Raw genomic sequence first — 18,330 nt, 5'->3', positions numbered from 1 at the left:
TTCCATGTTTGGTCTTTGTCCCTGGATTACTTTCTTTTGACTTTCGCTAGAACCTTTGGTTCCCTTGATTACTCCTTCTAATGAAGTCGAAACAAAAACACAAAATCTATGTAAAATTATTAAAAAGAGTAATCATGGGAACCAAGGTTATAGCGGTAATAAATCGAATAAATCTGTTTTCATGGTGCAGATGGATACACCATAACGATCCATGAGTTCATGATGACGACCATAAAACTTCTGTAGTGATGACTTCAATCTTGTAGCAACATAACCCTGTTCTAGAAGCCTATTTGTTAGAGTTCTAGCGCGATAAGTCTGCGTAGTTTCGGCAAGCTCTGGCATAACGTATGAGTTGTGATATGAACACTCCATACGCAGGGGCTGAAGGGATGTTGCCACAGATGAAAGGAAAGTTGACAATTCTGAATGAAAAGTCATCACGTTTGTCGTAAAGTTTGGTCAATAGTTTTCCTTTACCATCGATTTCTAAGTGTAGGTCAAGATATGAGGCTGACTTCACAGTGTCTGTAGTATCCTTTATCTCAAGTTCTTTTGGGTAGATGCGATGTATCAAACCCCCCCCACCCAAAAAAAAAAAAAAAAAAAAAAACAATTTTTAAAATAGAGCAACATGCATTTCTTCGAAAACCAGAATCATGAAACAAGTGTAACGGTAACATAGGCATGCACTGCTTATCCAGAAGCGCCAAATAATTTGTCAATGTCATGCTGCTATAAGGAAAATTAAACAATAAGTACTTATGGTAAAGAACGACGAACAATATTGGTAATTTACTTGGTTGATGATGGCAATCCAATGTCAGAAGTACACTTGTTGTAAAATTTTCGGTATTTTAATGTGATGTTGAATGCGATATTTTTTTTATCAAAGGAATTGTTAAGCGTCAAAGGTGTAGTACAACATCTAGTCAGTCACCAAATTGTAATGCGAGACAAAGAAAATACAATGATCTTTGATTTCATAATTTTATTGAATGAATTTTAATTACGGCCAGCTTTGCCCATGGTGTTGTGGTTCCCTAATTGAATCTGTGCCCCATCACCGTTGATGATGTTAATCTTGTTGCTGGAAGAAAATATGACATTTAATTGCATACTTGTTTGTTTAATTTTAAAAAGGTTGTCTCTACTAAAATAAGAGAGTAATACATCGCTTATTGTAATGTTATCTACTAGTAAATAAAACTCTAAAGATTCGACTTGAAATGATGAGGTCTAATTGATACATTGTAGACAAGTTTTCTGGATTTCGGTGGAATTGAACCTAATTTGAGCCAACCTTTCTTAGATACTTTACAGTCGAGGCATTTTTTGTCTAATAAGGTCCATTGGTCGATAATTTAAACATTTTGAATTGATCGTCTTTTAATGACTGTACGTAAAAGTTGATAACAATTCACACGCATTTAGAAATGATTTGTTTGTGTCTTGGGATTTAACGTCCGAGCAGCAATATTTCAGCTATATTCAGACGATGAACATGAAATTGATGATAAAATGAACATGAAATGATGATGAAATGAAAAAGGGATGGGACACAAGGACAATGGGGTCGACAAATTTTGATTGCCTCTGGAAATAGGGAGAGGTGGGTAGAGTCGGGCAATTTAGCCTCCTGTGGCGGAGCCCTATGGTTCCTACTCCGGGAGAATACCACAGTAGGGTTCTTTAACGTGCGAGGAACGTGGCATCTTTCCCAACACGGTGCACTACTATGGTTTGCGGTCAGGTTTTCCGTATTATAGCCTGACAACCCCAGCATGTAACACGCCAGGGGTACCCCATTCCACCACCTGGGGCACACACCCCAGTTGATCTGTGGGCAGAGCGCCCTAGCCCCGGCTAGGGTTCTGAGCACTATTTAGTCGCCTTTTACGACAAGCTTAGCGCTGCAGCAGGCCTATTTTTTTAACACCCGGACCTTCACGGGTATTTAAGACATTTTCACTAACCTAACGGATTCGAAATTTAAGTGCAAATTCTCTGTACTGACCAAAAATTAGGAAAAAATTGGAAAACACAAATGCCCAATTAATTTCATGCATGTAAACGTGGGAAAAATAAAAGTTTTTTTTTTTTATTTTTGTAACACCGTTGTCATGGTAATTGTGAAAGTAATTTCAATCTACTGCAAGAATGGTCATTCCATGCAGTTTTCCATGGGAACTATTAATGTATTGATTTAATATCGTTATTCTGCATTTATTAACAACTACATTTTAATATTAATATTTGTAATACTGCTGTTAGAATTCTTGTTCAAAAAAGAGTTCAGAAGTACCTTTCAAATATGGTATTTTTTTTGCAATATTATAATGCTATTTTTAGTGAATTCAAATTTGCAAAGACAAGCAATTACTGGATATGTTAAAAATATTATATTACTTCTACAATGAGAGAATTAGACAAGTCATTTTTTCTATTTTAAGAAAAATGACCTTTAATATGATTACAATGACAAAAGCAAAAATATAAATTTCATAATATTTTCTAAACTCAAAACCTACATGTATTGATATACTTTCGCATCCTTTTCTCTTCCATCATTTTTCAGATCCTCTGGTTTTCTATTTGTAGCTCTACAAGATACACCGTAAAAGTAAAGTTTAAATAAGTAATCAAGAGAACCAAGGAAACTGGGAGCATGGACCAGATGCACCGGTAGGGTAAGCGTCCTCTGCTTTTCTAGAAACACCCGCCGAATTGCTCATAAAAAGTCGTCTGGAGTAGACGAAAGAGGAAAGGAAAACTATGACAAGTTGAACAAATCTGTTTTCATGGCACAGATGGATACATTGTAACGATCCATGAGTTCATAATGACGACCATAAAACTACTGTAGTGATGACGTCAATCTTATAGCAACATAACCCTGTTCTAGAAGCCTATTTGTTAGAAATCTAGCGCGATACAAAAAGTCTGCGTAGTTTTGGCAAGCTCTGACATAATGTAGGGGTTGTGATATGAACACTCCATTCGCAGGTGCTGAAGGGATGTTGCTACAGATAAAAGGAAAGTTGACAATTCTGAATGAAAAGTTATTACGTTTGTCGTAAAGTTTGGTCAATGGTTTTCCTTCACCAACGATTTCTAAGTGTAGGTCAAGATATGAGGCTGACTTCACAGTGTCCGTAGTATCCTTTATCTCAAGTTCTTTGGTATAGATGCTATGTATCAAATCCCCAAAATTAGGATTGTTTAAAGATAATACGTCATCTATATAGCGGAAACTGAGATTAATGGATTTTGCTAAACGATATTCTTTCTTTCGGATCAGATCAGCTATAAAGTCAGCATCATAAGAGTGAAGGGAATGACGAAATAGGTCAGCAAGTAGAGGAGCACAATTTGTTCCCATTGGAATGCCGACTGTTTGTTGAAAAACACGTCCACCGCACTGGACAAATATGTTGTCGATTAAAAATTCCAGCATTATTTATAATTTACCACCATTTCTGCGTTCTTAACTTGTTTGTTTCATGATACTTTGTTTAATTGGAAGATTTTTCCCTAGTGTAAATTGTTTCTGACGGGACTCCTTTGTGCCTTGTATTGGGGAGCTGCATTATTGTTGCTACATTACAACCAGATTATACACCTTCGCAATACGACGGTTGCTACTTGTGGAGTAGGACATGCTTACCCTTTGGGGCACCTGATGTGACTCTCTGAATTATTACCGATATTTGGGTAGTTGAAAGAGTGATCAAGGGTAGTCAAATCCGGGTAGACGAAAGAGGAAAAGAAAATTATGACACTTCGAACAAATCAGTTTCATGGTGCAGATGTATACATCGTAACGATCTACGAGTTCATGATGACGACCATAACACTTCGGTAGTGATTATTTCAACCTCGTAGCAACATAACCCTGTAATAGAAGCCTACTTGTATGGTCTTGCATGGTCTGCATAGATATGGCAAGCCTTGGCATAACGTATGCGTTGTGATATTAGACCTCCATACGTAGGTGCAGACGGGATGTTGCCACAGATGAAAGGAAAGTTGACAATACAGAATGAAAAGTCATCGCGTTTGTCGTATATGGTCAATAGCTTTCTTTCATCATTAATCTCAGAGTGTATGTCAATTTATGAGAATGACTTCACAGTGTCTGTAGTATCCTTTATCTTTTTGGGGGTAGATGAATGAAATCCCCGGAACCATGATTGTTCAACGATCATACGTTATCTATATAGCGGAAACTGATATTAAATGACCTAGTTAAACGATGTTCCTTCTTTTGGATTAGATCAGCTATAAGTCAGCCTAGTAAATGTGAAAGAGTAGGTTAGCAGGTAGAGGCGCACAATTTGTTCCCATGTGAATGACGACCGTTTGTTGAGAATCGCGTCCACCACACTAGACAAATATGTTGTCGATAAAAACAATCCAGCATTTTGAAAACATTATCTCGGTATATTTAGAAGATGATTTGAAAACATCTTATTTACAAAGCAATATTGTAAAAATAGGCATGACTATTTTAGGATGTTTGGCTAACCAATTAACGATTGGTCCTTTTTATGTTTTCTGGCTAACCAATTAACGATTGGTCCTTTTTATGTTTTCTGGCTAACCAATTAACGATTGGTCCTTTTTATGTTTAATAGAACTGATTTAGATTTACAGTATCATACTCCTGGTTTCATTGTTTACATTTTATTTACTGTGTGAATCGCTCATTGACGGTATCAAAATATAGGCTGGATTTTTTTAAATAAAAATTTAACAACCAAGCAGTTTAATATGTGAATCAGATTTAAGATGCTTTATCTTTCGCAATATTGAGAAGAAACGTATAAGCTTTAGATAAATCTACAGTTTAAAGTCAATTGTGTAATAATATACATAGAAATAATAGCATTTACTTCTATAGTTATTTTTAATTTGCACAGGTTTTTTTTTAATTTTTCATACCAAGGAATATTTATTTTGTTTTTACTCAAGGTCATTGTAACTATTATTATCTAATTCACTAGTACAATTGACAAAATCCTTTTTATGAGTCAAATATAATTTTAAATGATGATGATCAATCCAAAATTTTTAATATTGCATTTATAAATATGTTTCTTCGGAAAGCTTGAATTTTAGTAGAAATAATTATGTATTAAACTTGTAATGTACATACTCATAACCTGACCCAACGTATTTCACTGCATAATTATTTGGCATCATTATGCAAGGATTTACCAACCTGAAAAAAGTTATATCACAAATTAAAACTATTGAGATTTTTTAAAATGTGTTTACATAACGTAGGCAGGATAATATAGACACATCTTACTTTCCATTAATTGACTTTTCAGTCTTCATTGTAAGAGTAATTAAGAGAACCAAGGTTATAACGGTAATCAAAAGAATGCAATCCAGGGACAAAGACCAGACATGGAAAACAGACATACACAACAAAGAACATAAAGTAACTAAAATCATACATACAAAGTTACAAAAGCAAATGAGCAACTCAGACTCAACTAAAAACTGGGAGCATTGACCAGGTGCACCGTTAGGTAAACGTCCTCTGCTTTTCTAGAAAAACCGCCGAGTTGCTCATAGACAAATAAGTTGTCGATAAAAAAAATCCAGCATTTTGAAAACATTATCTCGGTATATTTAGAAGATAATTTGAAAACATCTTATTTACAATGCAATATTGTAAAAATAGGCATGACTATTTTAGGATGTTTGGCTAACCAATTAACGATTGGTCCTTTTTATGTTTTCTGGCTAACCAATTAACGATTGGTCCTTTTTATGTTTTCTGGCTAACCAATTAACGATTGGTCCTTTTTATGTTTTCTGGCTAACCAATTAACGATTGGTCCTTTTTATGTTTAATAGAACTGATTTAGATTTAAACAACAGTATCATACTCTTGGTTTCATTGTTTACATTTTATTTAAACAACAGTATCATACTCTTGGTTTCATTGTTTACATTTTATTTAAACAACAGTATCATACTCTTGGTTTCATTGTTTACATTTTATTTACTGTGTGAATCGCTCATTGACGGTATCAAAATATAGGCAGGGTATTTTGAAATACAAATTTAACAACCAAGCAGTTTAATATGTGAATCATATTGAAAATACTTTATCTTTTGCAATATTGAGAAGAAACGTATAAGCTTCAGTTAAATCTACAGTTTAAAGTCAATTGTATAATAATATACATAGAAATAAAAGCATTTACTTCTATATTTATTTTTACTTTGTACAAGTTTTTTTTTTAATTTTTCATACCAAGGAATATTTATTTTGTTTTTACTCGTGGTCATTGTAACTATTATTATCTAATTCACTAGTACAATTGACAAAATCCTTTTTTATGAGTCAAATAATTTTAAATGATGATGATCAATCCAAACGTTTTAATATTGCATTTATAAATATGTTTCTTCGGAAAGCTTGAATTTTAGTAGAAATAATTATGTATTAAACTTGTAATGTACATACTCATAACCTGACCCAACGTATTTCACTGCATAATTATTTGGCATCATTATGCAAGGATTTACCAACCTGAAACAAGTTATATCACAAATTAAAACTATTGAGATTTTTTAAAATGTATTTACATAACGTAGGCAGGATAATATAGAAACATCTTACTTTCCATTAATTGACTTTTCAGTCTTCATTGTAAGAGTAATTAAGAGAACCAAGGTTATAGCGGTAATCAAAAGAATGCAATCCAGGGACAAAGACCAGACATGGAAAACAGACATACACAACAAAGAACATAAAGTTACTTACAAAAGCAAATGAGCAACTCAGACTCAACTAAAAACTGGGAACATGGACCAGGTGCACCGTTAGGGTAAACGTCCTCTACTTTTTTAGAAAAACCGCCGAGTTGCTCATAGACAAATAAGTTGTCGATAAAAAAAATCCAGCATTTTGAAAACATTATCTTCGGTATATTTAGAAGATGATTTGAAAACATCCTATTTACAATGCAATATTGTAAAAATAGGCATCACTATTTTAGGATGTTTGGCTAACCAATTAACGATTGATCCTTTTTATGTTTTCTGGCTAACCAATTAACGATTGGTCCTTTTAATGTTTAATAGAACTGATTTAGATTTAAACAACAGTATCATACTCTTGGTTTCATTGTTTACATTTTATTTAAACAACAGTATCATACTCTTGGTTTCATTGTTTACATTTTATTTACTGTGTGAATCGCTCATTGACAGTATCAGAATATAGGCAGGGTATTTTGAAATACAAATTTAACAACCAAGCAGTTTAATATGTGAATCAGATTTAAGATGCTTTATCTTTCGCAATATTGAGAAGAAACGTATAAGCTTTAGATAAATCTACAGTTTAAAGTCAATTGTGTAATAATATACATAGAAATAATAGCATTTACTTCTATAGTTATTTTTAATTTGCACAGGTTTTTTTTTAATTTTTCATACCAAGGAATATTTATTTTGTTTTTACTCAAGGTCATTGTAACTATTATTATCTAATTCACTAGTACAATTGACAAAATCCTTTTTATGAGTCAAATATAATTTTAAATGATGATGATCAATCCAAAATTTTTAATATTGCATTTATAAATATGTTTCTTCGGAAAGCTTGAATTTTAGTAGAAATAATTATGTATTAAACTTGTAATGTACATACTCATAACCTGACCCAACGTATTTCACTGCATAATTATTTGGCATCATTATGCAAGGATTTACCAACCTGAAACAAGTTATATCACAAATTAAAACTATTGAGATTTTTTAAAATGTATTTACATAACGTAGTCATGATAACATAGACACATCTTACTTTCCGTTAACTGACCTTTCAGTCTTTATTGTAAGAGTAATTAAGAGAACCAAGGTTATAGCGGTAATCAAAAGAATGCTGCAATCCAGGGACTAAGACCGGACATGGAAAATAGACATACACAACAAATAACATAAAATAACTAAAATCATACAAACCAAGTAACAAAAGCAAATTAGCAACTCGGACTTGGAGCATGGACCAGATGCACCGGTAGGGTATGCGTCCTCTGCTTTTCAAGAAACATCCGTCGAGTTGCTCATAAAAAGTCATGTCCGGAGTAGACAAACGAGGAAAGAAAACTATGACTCGTTGAATAAATCAGTTTTCATGGTAGATGGATACACCATAACGATCCACGAGTTCATGATGACGACCATAAAACTTCTGTAGTGATGATTTCAATCTTGTGGCAACATATCCTTGTTCAAGAAGCCTATTTGTTAGAGTTCTAGCGCGATACAAAAAGTCTGCGTAGATTTTGCAAGCTCTGGCATAACGTATGAGTTGTGATATGAACACTCCATACGCAGGTGCTGAATGGATGTAACAATTTTCATTTAATTCTGAAGTACTTTCAGTGGAAATTAGTGGAACCCCTTAAATGCGTTGGACTACAAAGTATTGTTTTAAATATTAGACCCATATACGGCTATATAATATCTAGTTTAATAATATTATACTTATTTTAGAGAGAATAGTTGTATTTATTTTCCTTTTTGTATTGTTTAGAAACATGGTGAAAAATCAATCAACCCTTATAAACTTCGAATTTTATAGGATAGTTGATATAAGTACAATCATGTGACGTCCAGAATACGACTGATGTGAGTAGTTTGTAATATAGAAAGAAGAATTCTATAAAAGTCAATCAGAAAATAGCGACAACCGTAGAACATTTGGAATGACAACCATTGTCTTTGGACTACATATCTTTGTCCTAGTAACTTTAGCGTAAGCCGTTGACATCCTTAAAATAGATCAGTATAATTATAGCAAATTCTAGCATAGAGTTTGAGCTGTGAAACCAAATTTCAAATCTGGAAGCAACTGGAATGCATTTAGGATTTGACCTTACAACTTGGGAAAATAAAGTCGTCGACTATGTCAAAGAGTTTATTTGAAAGCCTTCCCCTTTGTCAATTTTGTGATTATGGTCAATATACAAGACCAGTTTGTCTATATAATCCTTAATTTCAAGTCATTTTGGCAAATGATTGAAATAAGGAAAGGATAATTTCGTGATAAGGTTATATTGCGGAAGTTCTAAAGGACTGTGCCGACTTACATAGGAATCTAGATCATTAAATAGATGTGGATGACTACTGTCTGTTAAAGCATCAATCTACCAAACTTTACAAATATGTTTTCAATCATAAAGTCAAAATAGTAGTGTCTCTATGATTTAATTTCAAAGTTACGTCAAAAAATAATTCTCTGTCAGCCAAAATATTTTTGTTGTTTTCAATTTATCGTATTGTTTAAAAGAGTAAACAAGGGAACCAAGATTCTAAGGAATGTGATCAAGGGACAAAGACCAGACATAGAAAACAGACACACAAAACAGAGAACGCAACAAAAGCAAATGAGCAACTGGGACTTTACTAAAAACTGGGAACATGAACCAGCGTCCTCTGCTTTTTCTGCTGGATTCATTCTAAAAGTTCTTTCCGAACAGTAATGCCAATGGCATGCAATGCCCTCCGTTTTTGAACTAATTCGGAAAAGTTTTGCAAATGTCCGTTGCCATGGTCAAAATGTAAATTGGCGACCTTCGGGTGAATTCGCTGATCGCACAGCAATCATTGAGATGAAGCGCAGTACTTCATTGTTTTTTTAGGTAAAATGTTGTGACATTACCGAAAGTAAGTTTCCTCTTCTTTTCACAATACATTTGGTAAGAATGCAGTTTCCGTGTGCTACAGTGAAATATTTTTTTAAAACATTTTGGACTTCAATGTAGGTTCCTTTCTGGCAGGTATTCTGTTTACCAAGGTCCAATATAAAATTTTGTTTATATAAAGGGCCTTCAAAAGGCTTTGGTTCAGAAGGTTTTCGGATTATTCAGAGTTCGGTTGAGACAGGTTTTACTGTATATATAAAGAATCAAGTTTAAACAATCCCATTTTTTATTCCAAATTTGTTCGATATTTTGATTGATTTTAAAAAGAGAATATTTATGATTAACATACATGTGCAAGTATCCATGAAGAAGTCTTCGATTGTAAATTGTCCCAGCATAATGTGCGATACTACAAATAAAATTCAGTAACAAAAATGAAAATATGTGATTTCTTTTTTAATAGAAGTCAAATGCTCACTCATTATTAGGGATAATACTGTTTCTGCGATGTAAGTTCACATTCATACATTTTTGGTACACTTGCTAGTTATTTGTTCATAGTACTTTGAGTCTGAGACTTCTACGTTACTATTTATGTCAATGGTAATATGTTCTTATCGTGATTACAAACCAGGCGAAAAAAATAACTATTAATATTTAACGTCAAGAAAAATAAAAACTTGTATGTAAAAGTGAAAATTTCAGTTTTATTTATTTCAAAAGTTGCTTCATAAACAATAATTTTATCATCGAGCACATAGAGGAAATAAATTTTGTGATCTTATTTTGAAGAAATTTAATATTAAAATTAAAGTGAACACTATTAACCATTAAATCCCAAAATTCGAGCGTAGTTTAAAAACGTACCAGACAACTTCTAAAGCAACATTTTTTGTAATACGGAGTTTGTTGGATAAACCGTACATTTGAGGCTGTCTGTTCCACGATTTTCTGTGTCAAATTGTGTACGTGTGAGTCATTTTCAAATGTTTTTGATTATTTTAAAGGATTTATTTAACAGTTACATAAGAAAGGAACTATCCGTATAACATTTGAAGATTTGTCCTATTAATATACATATAGCTTTGACACACGCAACTATTCGTTAACTTGTTCCGCTTGCGCCTCGCAAACAAGCTCAATTTGTCACCGTCGAATACACAAATGACGCCTCCAAGTCCGTAAGTATAATACTGTCTTCTCCTTAGAAGAGCGAAAATGAAAACCGGTTCATGCAAGATAAAAGAAGATAGGCCTTTTTTGTTTTAGATAAAAATAACCAATGTCTGATAACAGATGACACATTGACAAATATAAGTTATACTAGAGGATGCCCGCGAAATCGCGGTCGATTGATCAAAGTGTGGACACAGTACTAAGTTGATGGTGTACAGTTTTGTTCAAATTGCTTTAGTGGTTTAAGAGAAGTAGACCATTAACCTTTCAGGGGACTTGGTTTTCTTTAGACTCAGAATTATTTTTTCTTGCAAAATATGCACCCTACCGGTGCACCTGGTCCATGCTCTCAGTTTTTAGTGGAGTCCGAGTTGCTCATTTGTTTTTGTTACTTTGTATGTATGGTTTCAGTTACTTTATGTTCTTTGTTGTGTATTTCTGTTTTCCATGTCTGGTCTTTGTCCCTGGATTGCATTCTTTTGATTACCGCTATAACCTTGGTTTCCTTGATTACTCTTTCTAACGCATGTAAGACAAATTTTTAAGTAAAAATTACCAAATTATCTTTTCTCCAAAGCCAGGATGGAAATATTTTTAACAAGCAAAGAACCCAATATCCCCCCCCCCCCGAAGTTAAATGGTGTGTCTCTTAGTAAAGCTTCAAATCTTCATGACAATGCACTTTCCTGGAAAAAAAACTGGTTTAATCTGAGACTAAGAAGCTGTTTTTTGGTCCTTGGTTTAATTTGACCCATGGGTATGGGAGGAGCTGATGTTTTACGACGACGATGACGAAACCGACAAACGCAAAAAGAAGACTTTTAAATTTGATATGGCCCGTTAAGAAAAAAAACTCCATTGAAATACACTTGCAATAAACAATATGACTGATCCAGACATGCGTTGCGTTAATGAAGTATTTTTGCAGCGATCGATTAATTCAAGATTAGCAGTCTTTACATGTAACCCTGGCGCTATTAGCTGGTTATCCGGAGGCTTCGCTCAAGTTTTCACTCCATGGCCAGTGGGTATAGCAAAAGAGTAATCTTGATTTTTATTTTATCAAGAATTCTGATTATGTGTACGTTATAGGGGGCCTTCTTGGTCTGGTTTGAAGGAGTTAACATTTTTTCATTGTTGAAGACCCTCGTTCAACATCAAGACGCAGAAGAGGCATTAAAGCCCTGTTCCGCGATATCGGTTATTTCCAATTTATCGTGTGAGTTTTTTTTTCAGACGCACATTCACTCTGTAACCACCCTTTTAAATGTTTATACAAATGTGTGATCAACCCTCAAACTGGGACTTGTTCGTTTGCAATTTTTCAATGGCTGAATTGGCGAGAAAGTCGAAAGGGAACTTTCTAGCATTAGGTCCTATTATTCTGCCAAATTTCCTGTTAGTTATCAAAGAATTACACCCAATAATGCTTTCAAGTAGGTTAACAAAGTGGTCTCTTGCTAACTGAAAAATTATTTTTTTTTTATCTAGCTCAAACTACATGTATTTTTGTGCTTAACAACGGTACAAAATTTTGTTTATCAAATGCAAACGCCAGGAGACGAAAGGAATTAAGCAAAAAAAAATGAACGTACAATACTCGTGTAACACATGTACACATAATCCGGACAGTACATCAATTGAGCATACGCGAAAGCGTATTATAACACACGAACCAATGACGGTCTCCGAATTGAGATATTTTCCCCAAAATTTGTGTTTTCCGTAGAAAAATTATTGTTTCAAAGACAAATTTAGGAAGTACACAATACTACATTTATACCTCAAATCACAAATGTATTCGACCTTGTTTGGTTTCAGAGCTCAAAGAAATTGTTCTCGTCCTTTAGTAGTATAGAAGCATAATATCACTAATATTATATCATAATATATTCATGAATATGTGTATGTTTGAAAAGGGCAATTTATTGTTTTAATTTTTCATTATGTACTTACTTTAGAAATGGATTAAACCACACCAATGGCTGCTCGATCAGAAACAGTTTTGGTGTTTGTTCCATTCTACAAAACAGTTCTTATTGAAGTCCAATATCATAATAAAATATAGTGATGAAATTAAATAAGAAATTTGCTGTAAACAGATGTCTATTTTTAGAAAATGAGCCTTCTTATACAGTAGGATAACGGAAAAAATAGATTGAACAAGTTATGAAAAGCAATAATTAAAATGGGAAAACCAAACAAAAAAACAGATATATATAGAAAATATGATTAAAATTTCCACAAAGCTTGTTTTACTTGAAAGATAATAAGAAACAGAAATATGTCAGTATAGACAACTTCCACATTCACTTCCATTCCGAGAAGGCTCTTCAATTATGTAGAGGTTAACAGGCGTAAGACCAGGCGATATTACAATGCTAAGAAATATTTAAATGATACATGTATTAAAGAAGCATTTCAGATATTTTTTTATGTTCGGAGACGTATTACCATACAACTATAACTTTTCTTGTAGCCTATACACTGCTGGCTGAAATTATGACTGTAGTGACCATGCACAGTCAAAATATACTTGATAAAAACAAATATAGGCTACTAAAACGCTCATTTCGTTTTACTTAGTCACATTTTTACCATATCAGCATGTACAATGTTCATTTAAAACACAATTTGTCTAACTCAACACAGAAATACGTTGTCTTAAAACACCAAAGTAAATTTAGTGTTAAGTAGGACACAAAATGTCTAACACAACGATTTTGTGCGTTGAGGTGGACACATATTGTCTACCACAACGCAAAGTGTTGACGTAGACATTTTTTTAACTCATTCCAAAAAGCGTTCACATCGACATTTTTGACTAATTCAACCTTAAAAGTGTTGACAAAGCCAAAAAATGCCTACATAAACATTGTATTTGGTTTAGATTGACAAAAATAAATGATACAACATTTTTTTTTACCGTTGTGGTAGAAGAAATGTATTTCTTTTATACATACAATGCATTGATTGAGACATTTGTATCAGTCAAAAAACGACTGTGGATGGTCATGTCTGTCATTATTTTGTCTAGTAGTGAGCTACAAATCTGATATTCTTTCTTTGTCTCGTATAAAAACTCTGACCATTTGCTTACAGATTAGTCGGAAATGGCGAACGTAAAAGTCGTCTATCTATCTAAATGTTTGGATGCTGCAAAGTGGCTTTCAGTTTTTTCTTTTACTTTCTATTAACTTAGTCGAAGTTTTAATCTTTATTATATTGTTTTATTGATTTCATTTACTTCTGTTGTTTTGTATGTATTATTTTAGTTATTTAGTGTTATTTGTTGTGTGTGTCTGTTTTCCCTGACAGATCTTTGTCCCTGGATTACGTTCTTTTGATTCCCTCTGGAATATTGGTTCCCTTGATTACTCTTTTAAAACTAATGGAAAGCGACAGGTTTTCATCTAATAATGTACACATTAAAATATTTTGTTTTGGTCAATTTTTTTATATTTACCAAGCACATTTTTAAAAAGTATATTAGCACATTGTATGCACCATAACAATACTTAAAATAGTTAAGAGTAAATTGCACCTATGGCATTGGAGTATTCTTTTCTGTGGCCTTGCAAAACTATAGAGACATACATGTTTACAATTAAATAATAGTGTTTGAAATTATCTGAAAATAATGTGTAAGACTATTTGTCATTAAAAAAAATTGTAAGGTAACATTATAGACATTATTTGTGAAAATCCTCTTTCAAGGTGATACATGTGGCTAAAAAATTCTTTCAAATGAGGATAACATTTTGGAAAATGTTTTACAAAAATGTGCCATGGGAATCCTTTTTTATATAAAATGAGAAACCAGGGGGTCTATATAAGGTATGATCCAGCTAAATACAAAAAGCTACAACATATATCATATTAACGCAAAACATGTGATCAGTTATTTATTGGGTTATTTCTCTTCTTTTTCTTTTCCTTTTCCATAATGACAATATTGACAAGGTTATTCCAAATGATTTATTTCATACTTACAGTTCAAGGTTTGGTATTTGGTACACAACTGACATCCTTGTTTTTTGTTTTAAATGTGCAGCAAATGGAGTTGAAAATATCCTCTGAATTCAATAAAATAGAATTTCAAAATGATATTAAATATTTCATATATCATATGTTCATCAGAGTATTATCAACAAAAACAAAATGTATAATGTGTTTATTACAATAAACAAAAGAAAAAAATTCACAACAACGAAACTTTGATAAAGAATCCTATTCACCAGGAGGAACAGTGCCTTATTATTTACAACCAAATGATTACATATTTTAATTCCAATTTGATTTTTGATGTGAGGAAAATTTTGAAGCCATAAGAATTTGGGAAGAATTACAAACAAAAGTGAATATCATCTTGCTTCACCCTTGCTTATATGTTTTAGTATTGTGATTTCATACCAAATTTGACAAAAATCCAATCAATGGAGTAGAGATTTTTGTGACGAAAATTTTCGCTATCATTCGATACAGTGAAAATAGCTAATTCCCACGAAACAGAAAGTTGATATCATACAACATCACAAAATGATTCCAACATATGTCCCATTAATATAAAGCCACACCTCAAACTTAAAATTAATCCATCCATTGGGAGTTTAGATAAGAAATTCGAACAGACGGTCTGACAAGTTAATTCCAATACACTACCCACTTGTTGAAAGAGTAATCAAGGGAACCAAAATTCTAGCGGAAATCAAAAGAATGAAATCCAGGGACAAAGACCAGACATATAAAAGAGACAATCACAACAAAGAACATAAAGTAACTAAAATTATACATACAAAGTAACAAAAGTAAATGAGCAACTCGGACTAAAGACTGGGAGCATGGACCAGTTGCATCAGTAGGATAAGTGTCCTCTACTTTTCTAGAAACACCCGCCGAGGTGCTCATAAAAAGTCAAGTGCGGGGTAGACAAACGGGGAAAGGAAAACCATGACCAGTTGAATAAATCAGTTTTCATGGTGCAGATGGATACACCATAACGATCCACAAGTTCATGATGACGACCATAAAACCTCTGTAGTGATGACTTCCATTTTGTAGCAACATAACCCTGTTCCAGAAGCATATTTGTTAGAGTTCTAGCGCGATATAAGAAGTCTGCGCAGTTTTGGCAAGCTCTGGCATAACGTATGAGTTGTGATAGGAACAATCCATACGCACGTGCCGAAGAGATGTTGTCACAGATGAAAGGAAAGTTGACAATTCTGAATGAAAAGTCATCACGTTTGTCGTAGAGTTTGGTCAATAGTTTTCCTTTACCATCGATTTCTAAGTGTAGGTCAAGATATGAGGCTGACTTTACAGTGTCTGTAGTATCTTTTATCTTCTTTTGGGTAGATGCGATGTATCAAATCCCCGAAATTAGGATTGTATAAAGATAATACGTCATATATATAGCGGAAACTGAGACTGACGGATCTAGCCAAACGATATTCTTTCTTTCTGATCTGATCAGCTATAAAGTCAGCCTCATAAGAGTAAAGGAATAGTGAAAAACAACGATGTATAATCTTTTTAAGTCGGGATTTTAACTGAGTATGGGGAATAGGAGTATACAGTGTTGAAAAAGCATAGGTTTTAATACTATTATATTCAGATAATAATCTTGAACTGATTGTCTCCATAAGATCTTTCGAGTTTTTCAGGATCCACATTGAATTAATACCACTACGGGAGTAACAAGTGTTGTGGTAAGACTGCAGACCCTCTTTGACAGTTGTGAGTATAGAAGTTAAAAGTTTTGAAAGAGGTTTGGTGGTACATTTTGCAGATCCAGCTATGAAACGTTGTTTGTATGGATTCTTGTGGAGTTTAGGAATCCAGTACATAGACGGTAAATCACAATCATCGTCCTTGGTAGGGAAACCAAAAGAGGATAGCACAGATTTATGAAAAACGTGTCCATCACACTGGACAAATATGTTATCGATCAAACATTCCAGATTTAAATTTGAGAGAGAGTATAGATTTGTCAATTTGTTATGATATAAAAGTATAACTATCGTCAACAACAAATCACTTCCGTTTTCACAACCCGCAATGACATAATATATTTAAAGGATATTGGAATACATTGATCAATTATGGACTGTTTTAAATGCTTTTTTTAGTGTCAACATCATCGATTAACTGACAATAAATAGCTCTAATCATGGGCTTAATATAGGAATTCACTGATTTCCCTTTTAATAATTATGCTTTGAAAGTTGACTATACTATATAAAATACATTGCAACAAAATCAAAAGTGAAAGTGTGTTTTTTTAAAACAAATTATCTTGTCAAATTTTATCTAATTTGGTTGCGATTTACAGGTCGGGCAAAAGCATTTTATAGTTGAGTTGAAAGATGTCAGAAAATGATCACGTACGTAATTCACCAGTGACAATCACAATAAATCGAAAGTAGACAAATCGCGTATTTAAAAACCTGTCTTATCAAACAAATCTCATAGAAAATGTATAATAGCAATCTTAGTAATTTCAAAACAGTTTTACTACAGAATTCAACTTAAAGATTTTTTTATTTCACTTAAAACGGCCTTAACCGCCGTGCGTTTCTATAACAGTTACTATATCCAATGAGAAACCTTCTTAAAATGTTGATTTCATTTGCATATCCAAATGATTCTGTAAACTAATTGCATACAAAATAGACTTTAGTGACAAAATTTAATTTTGTCTCACAAAAGTCAATTTTGTGACATATAATTGACTTTTGTGACACAAAATTGAAAATTGAAAATTTTGTAGTATGTTATAGATTTTGTTAATCAGAATTAATTTTTGTTGAACAAAATTAGCTTTTGTGAGTACAAAACCACAAGAGTTCATTTGGCGCCCATACAGAAAAGGTTTAACTGTGGTTAAAAAAGAAGAACATATTACAGACAACTCTCTGCAAGTTGGGTTCCGATTATCTTTTTAAAAATAGGTGTAATGCACCACGAAGAAAAAAAATATAACCTCTTAATGTGCTAATCCTTATTTAAAATACAATTAACGGGTTATATTCTTTCTTTCATAGATAATTTTGAAAGTGAGGCAAGCTGATCATAACTTCTATCATGAGCATGAAAAGGTGATTTATTCCAGGGGCTGACTGTACATCTCGATGTATAGAAGGCAGACACAATAACTCTCAGGTCGTAATGTATACCATTTCAAAATGAAAATAAGGTCTGTCATAAAACTTGTGTTCCCTTGAATAAACCGTAAAAGTAACGACCGAAAATTCCATCAATTCATAATTACAATAAAATGCCACAAATTTCTATTACCTATTGTTGGATATGTTGCTTATTTACTAACTACGCAGTTATATGGAAGGGTATATATTTACATATCAAAAGTGAATCGATAGATGCAAGGGGGCGGGAGTTACGGCCGGCCTCACCCCAGATTTACTTGCTAATAGCATACTTGCCGATAAACAATGTTCATGACAAACTGTGAAAG

General features: G+C 33.1%; 1 protein-coding gene across 12 annotated transcripts in view; it reads right to left on the bottom strand.

The window, feature by feature from the left end:
• Positions 1-976: 976 nt before the first annotated feature.
• The window catches only part of LOC148604345 (uncharacterized), a 35,974-nt gene continuing 18,620 nt past the window's right edge, over positions 977-18,330 (bottom strand). For 5 of the 12 annotated variants that reach the window (XM_088547783.1, XM_088547781.1, XM_088547784.1 and 2 more), the window contains 8 exons: positions 14,847-14,929; positions 12,810-12,875; positions 10,027-10,086; positions 7,679-7,744; positions 6,488-6,553; positions 5,159-5,224; positions 2,532-2,603; positions 977-1,090 (listed from right to left, as the gene is read on the bottom strand). In XM_088547783.1, the coding sequence (XP_088403909.1) occupies positions 1,006-1,090; positions 2,532-2,603; positions 5,159-5,224; positions 6,488-6,553; positions 7,679-7,744; positions 10,027-10,086; positions 12,810-12,875; positions 14,847-14,881 (516 nt within the window). In that variant the 5' untranslated portion in view covers positions 14,882-14,929 and the 3' untranslated portion in view covers positions 977-1,005. The remainder of the gene's footprint in view (positions 1,091-2,531; positions 2,604-5,158; positions 5,225-6,487; positions 6,554-7,678; positions 7,745-10,026; positions 10,087-12,809; positions 12,876-14,846; positions 14,930-18,330) is intronic. The other 7 variants (XM_088547791.1, XM_088547790.1, XM_088547792.1 and 4 more) reach the window with 5 other exon arrangements.

Source organism: Perna viridis, chromosome 10 (assembly GCF_037379345.1).
Source record: "Perna viridis isolate PV_CMFRI_1.1 ecotype Kerala chromosome 10, ASM3737934v1, whole genome shotgun sequence".
Classification (NCBI taxonomy): Eukaryota; Metazoa; Mollusca; class Bivalvia; order Mytilida; family Mytilidae; genus Perna; species Perna viridis.
This window is presented reverse-complemented; position numbering and strand designations above follow the sequence as displayed.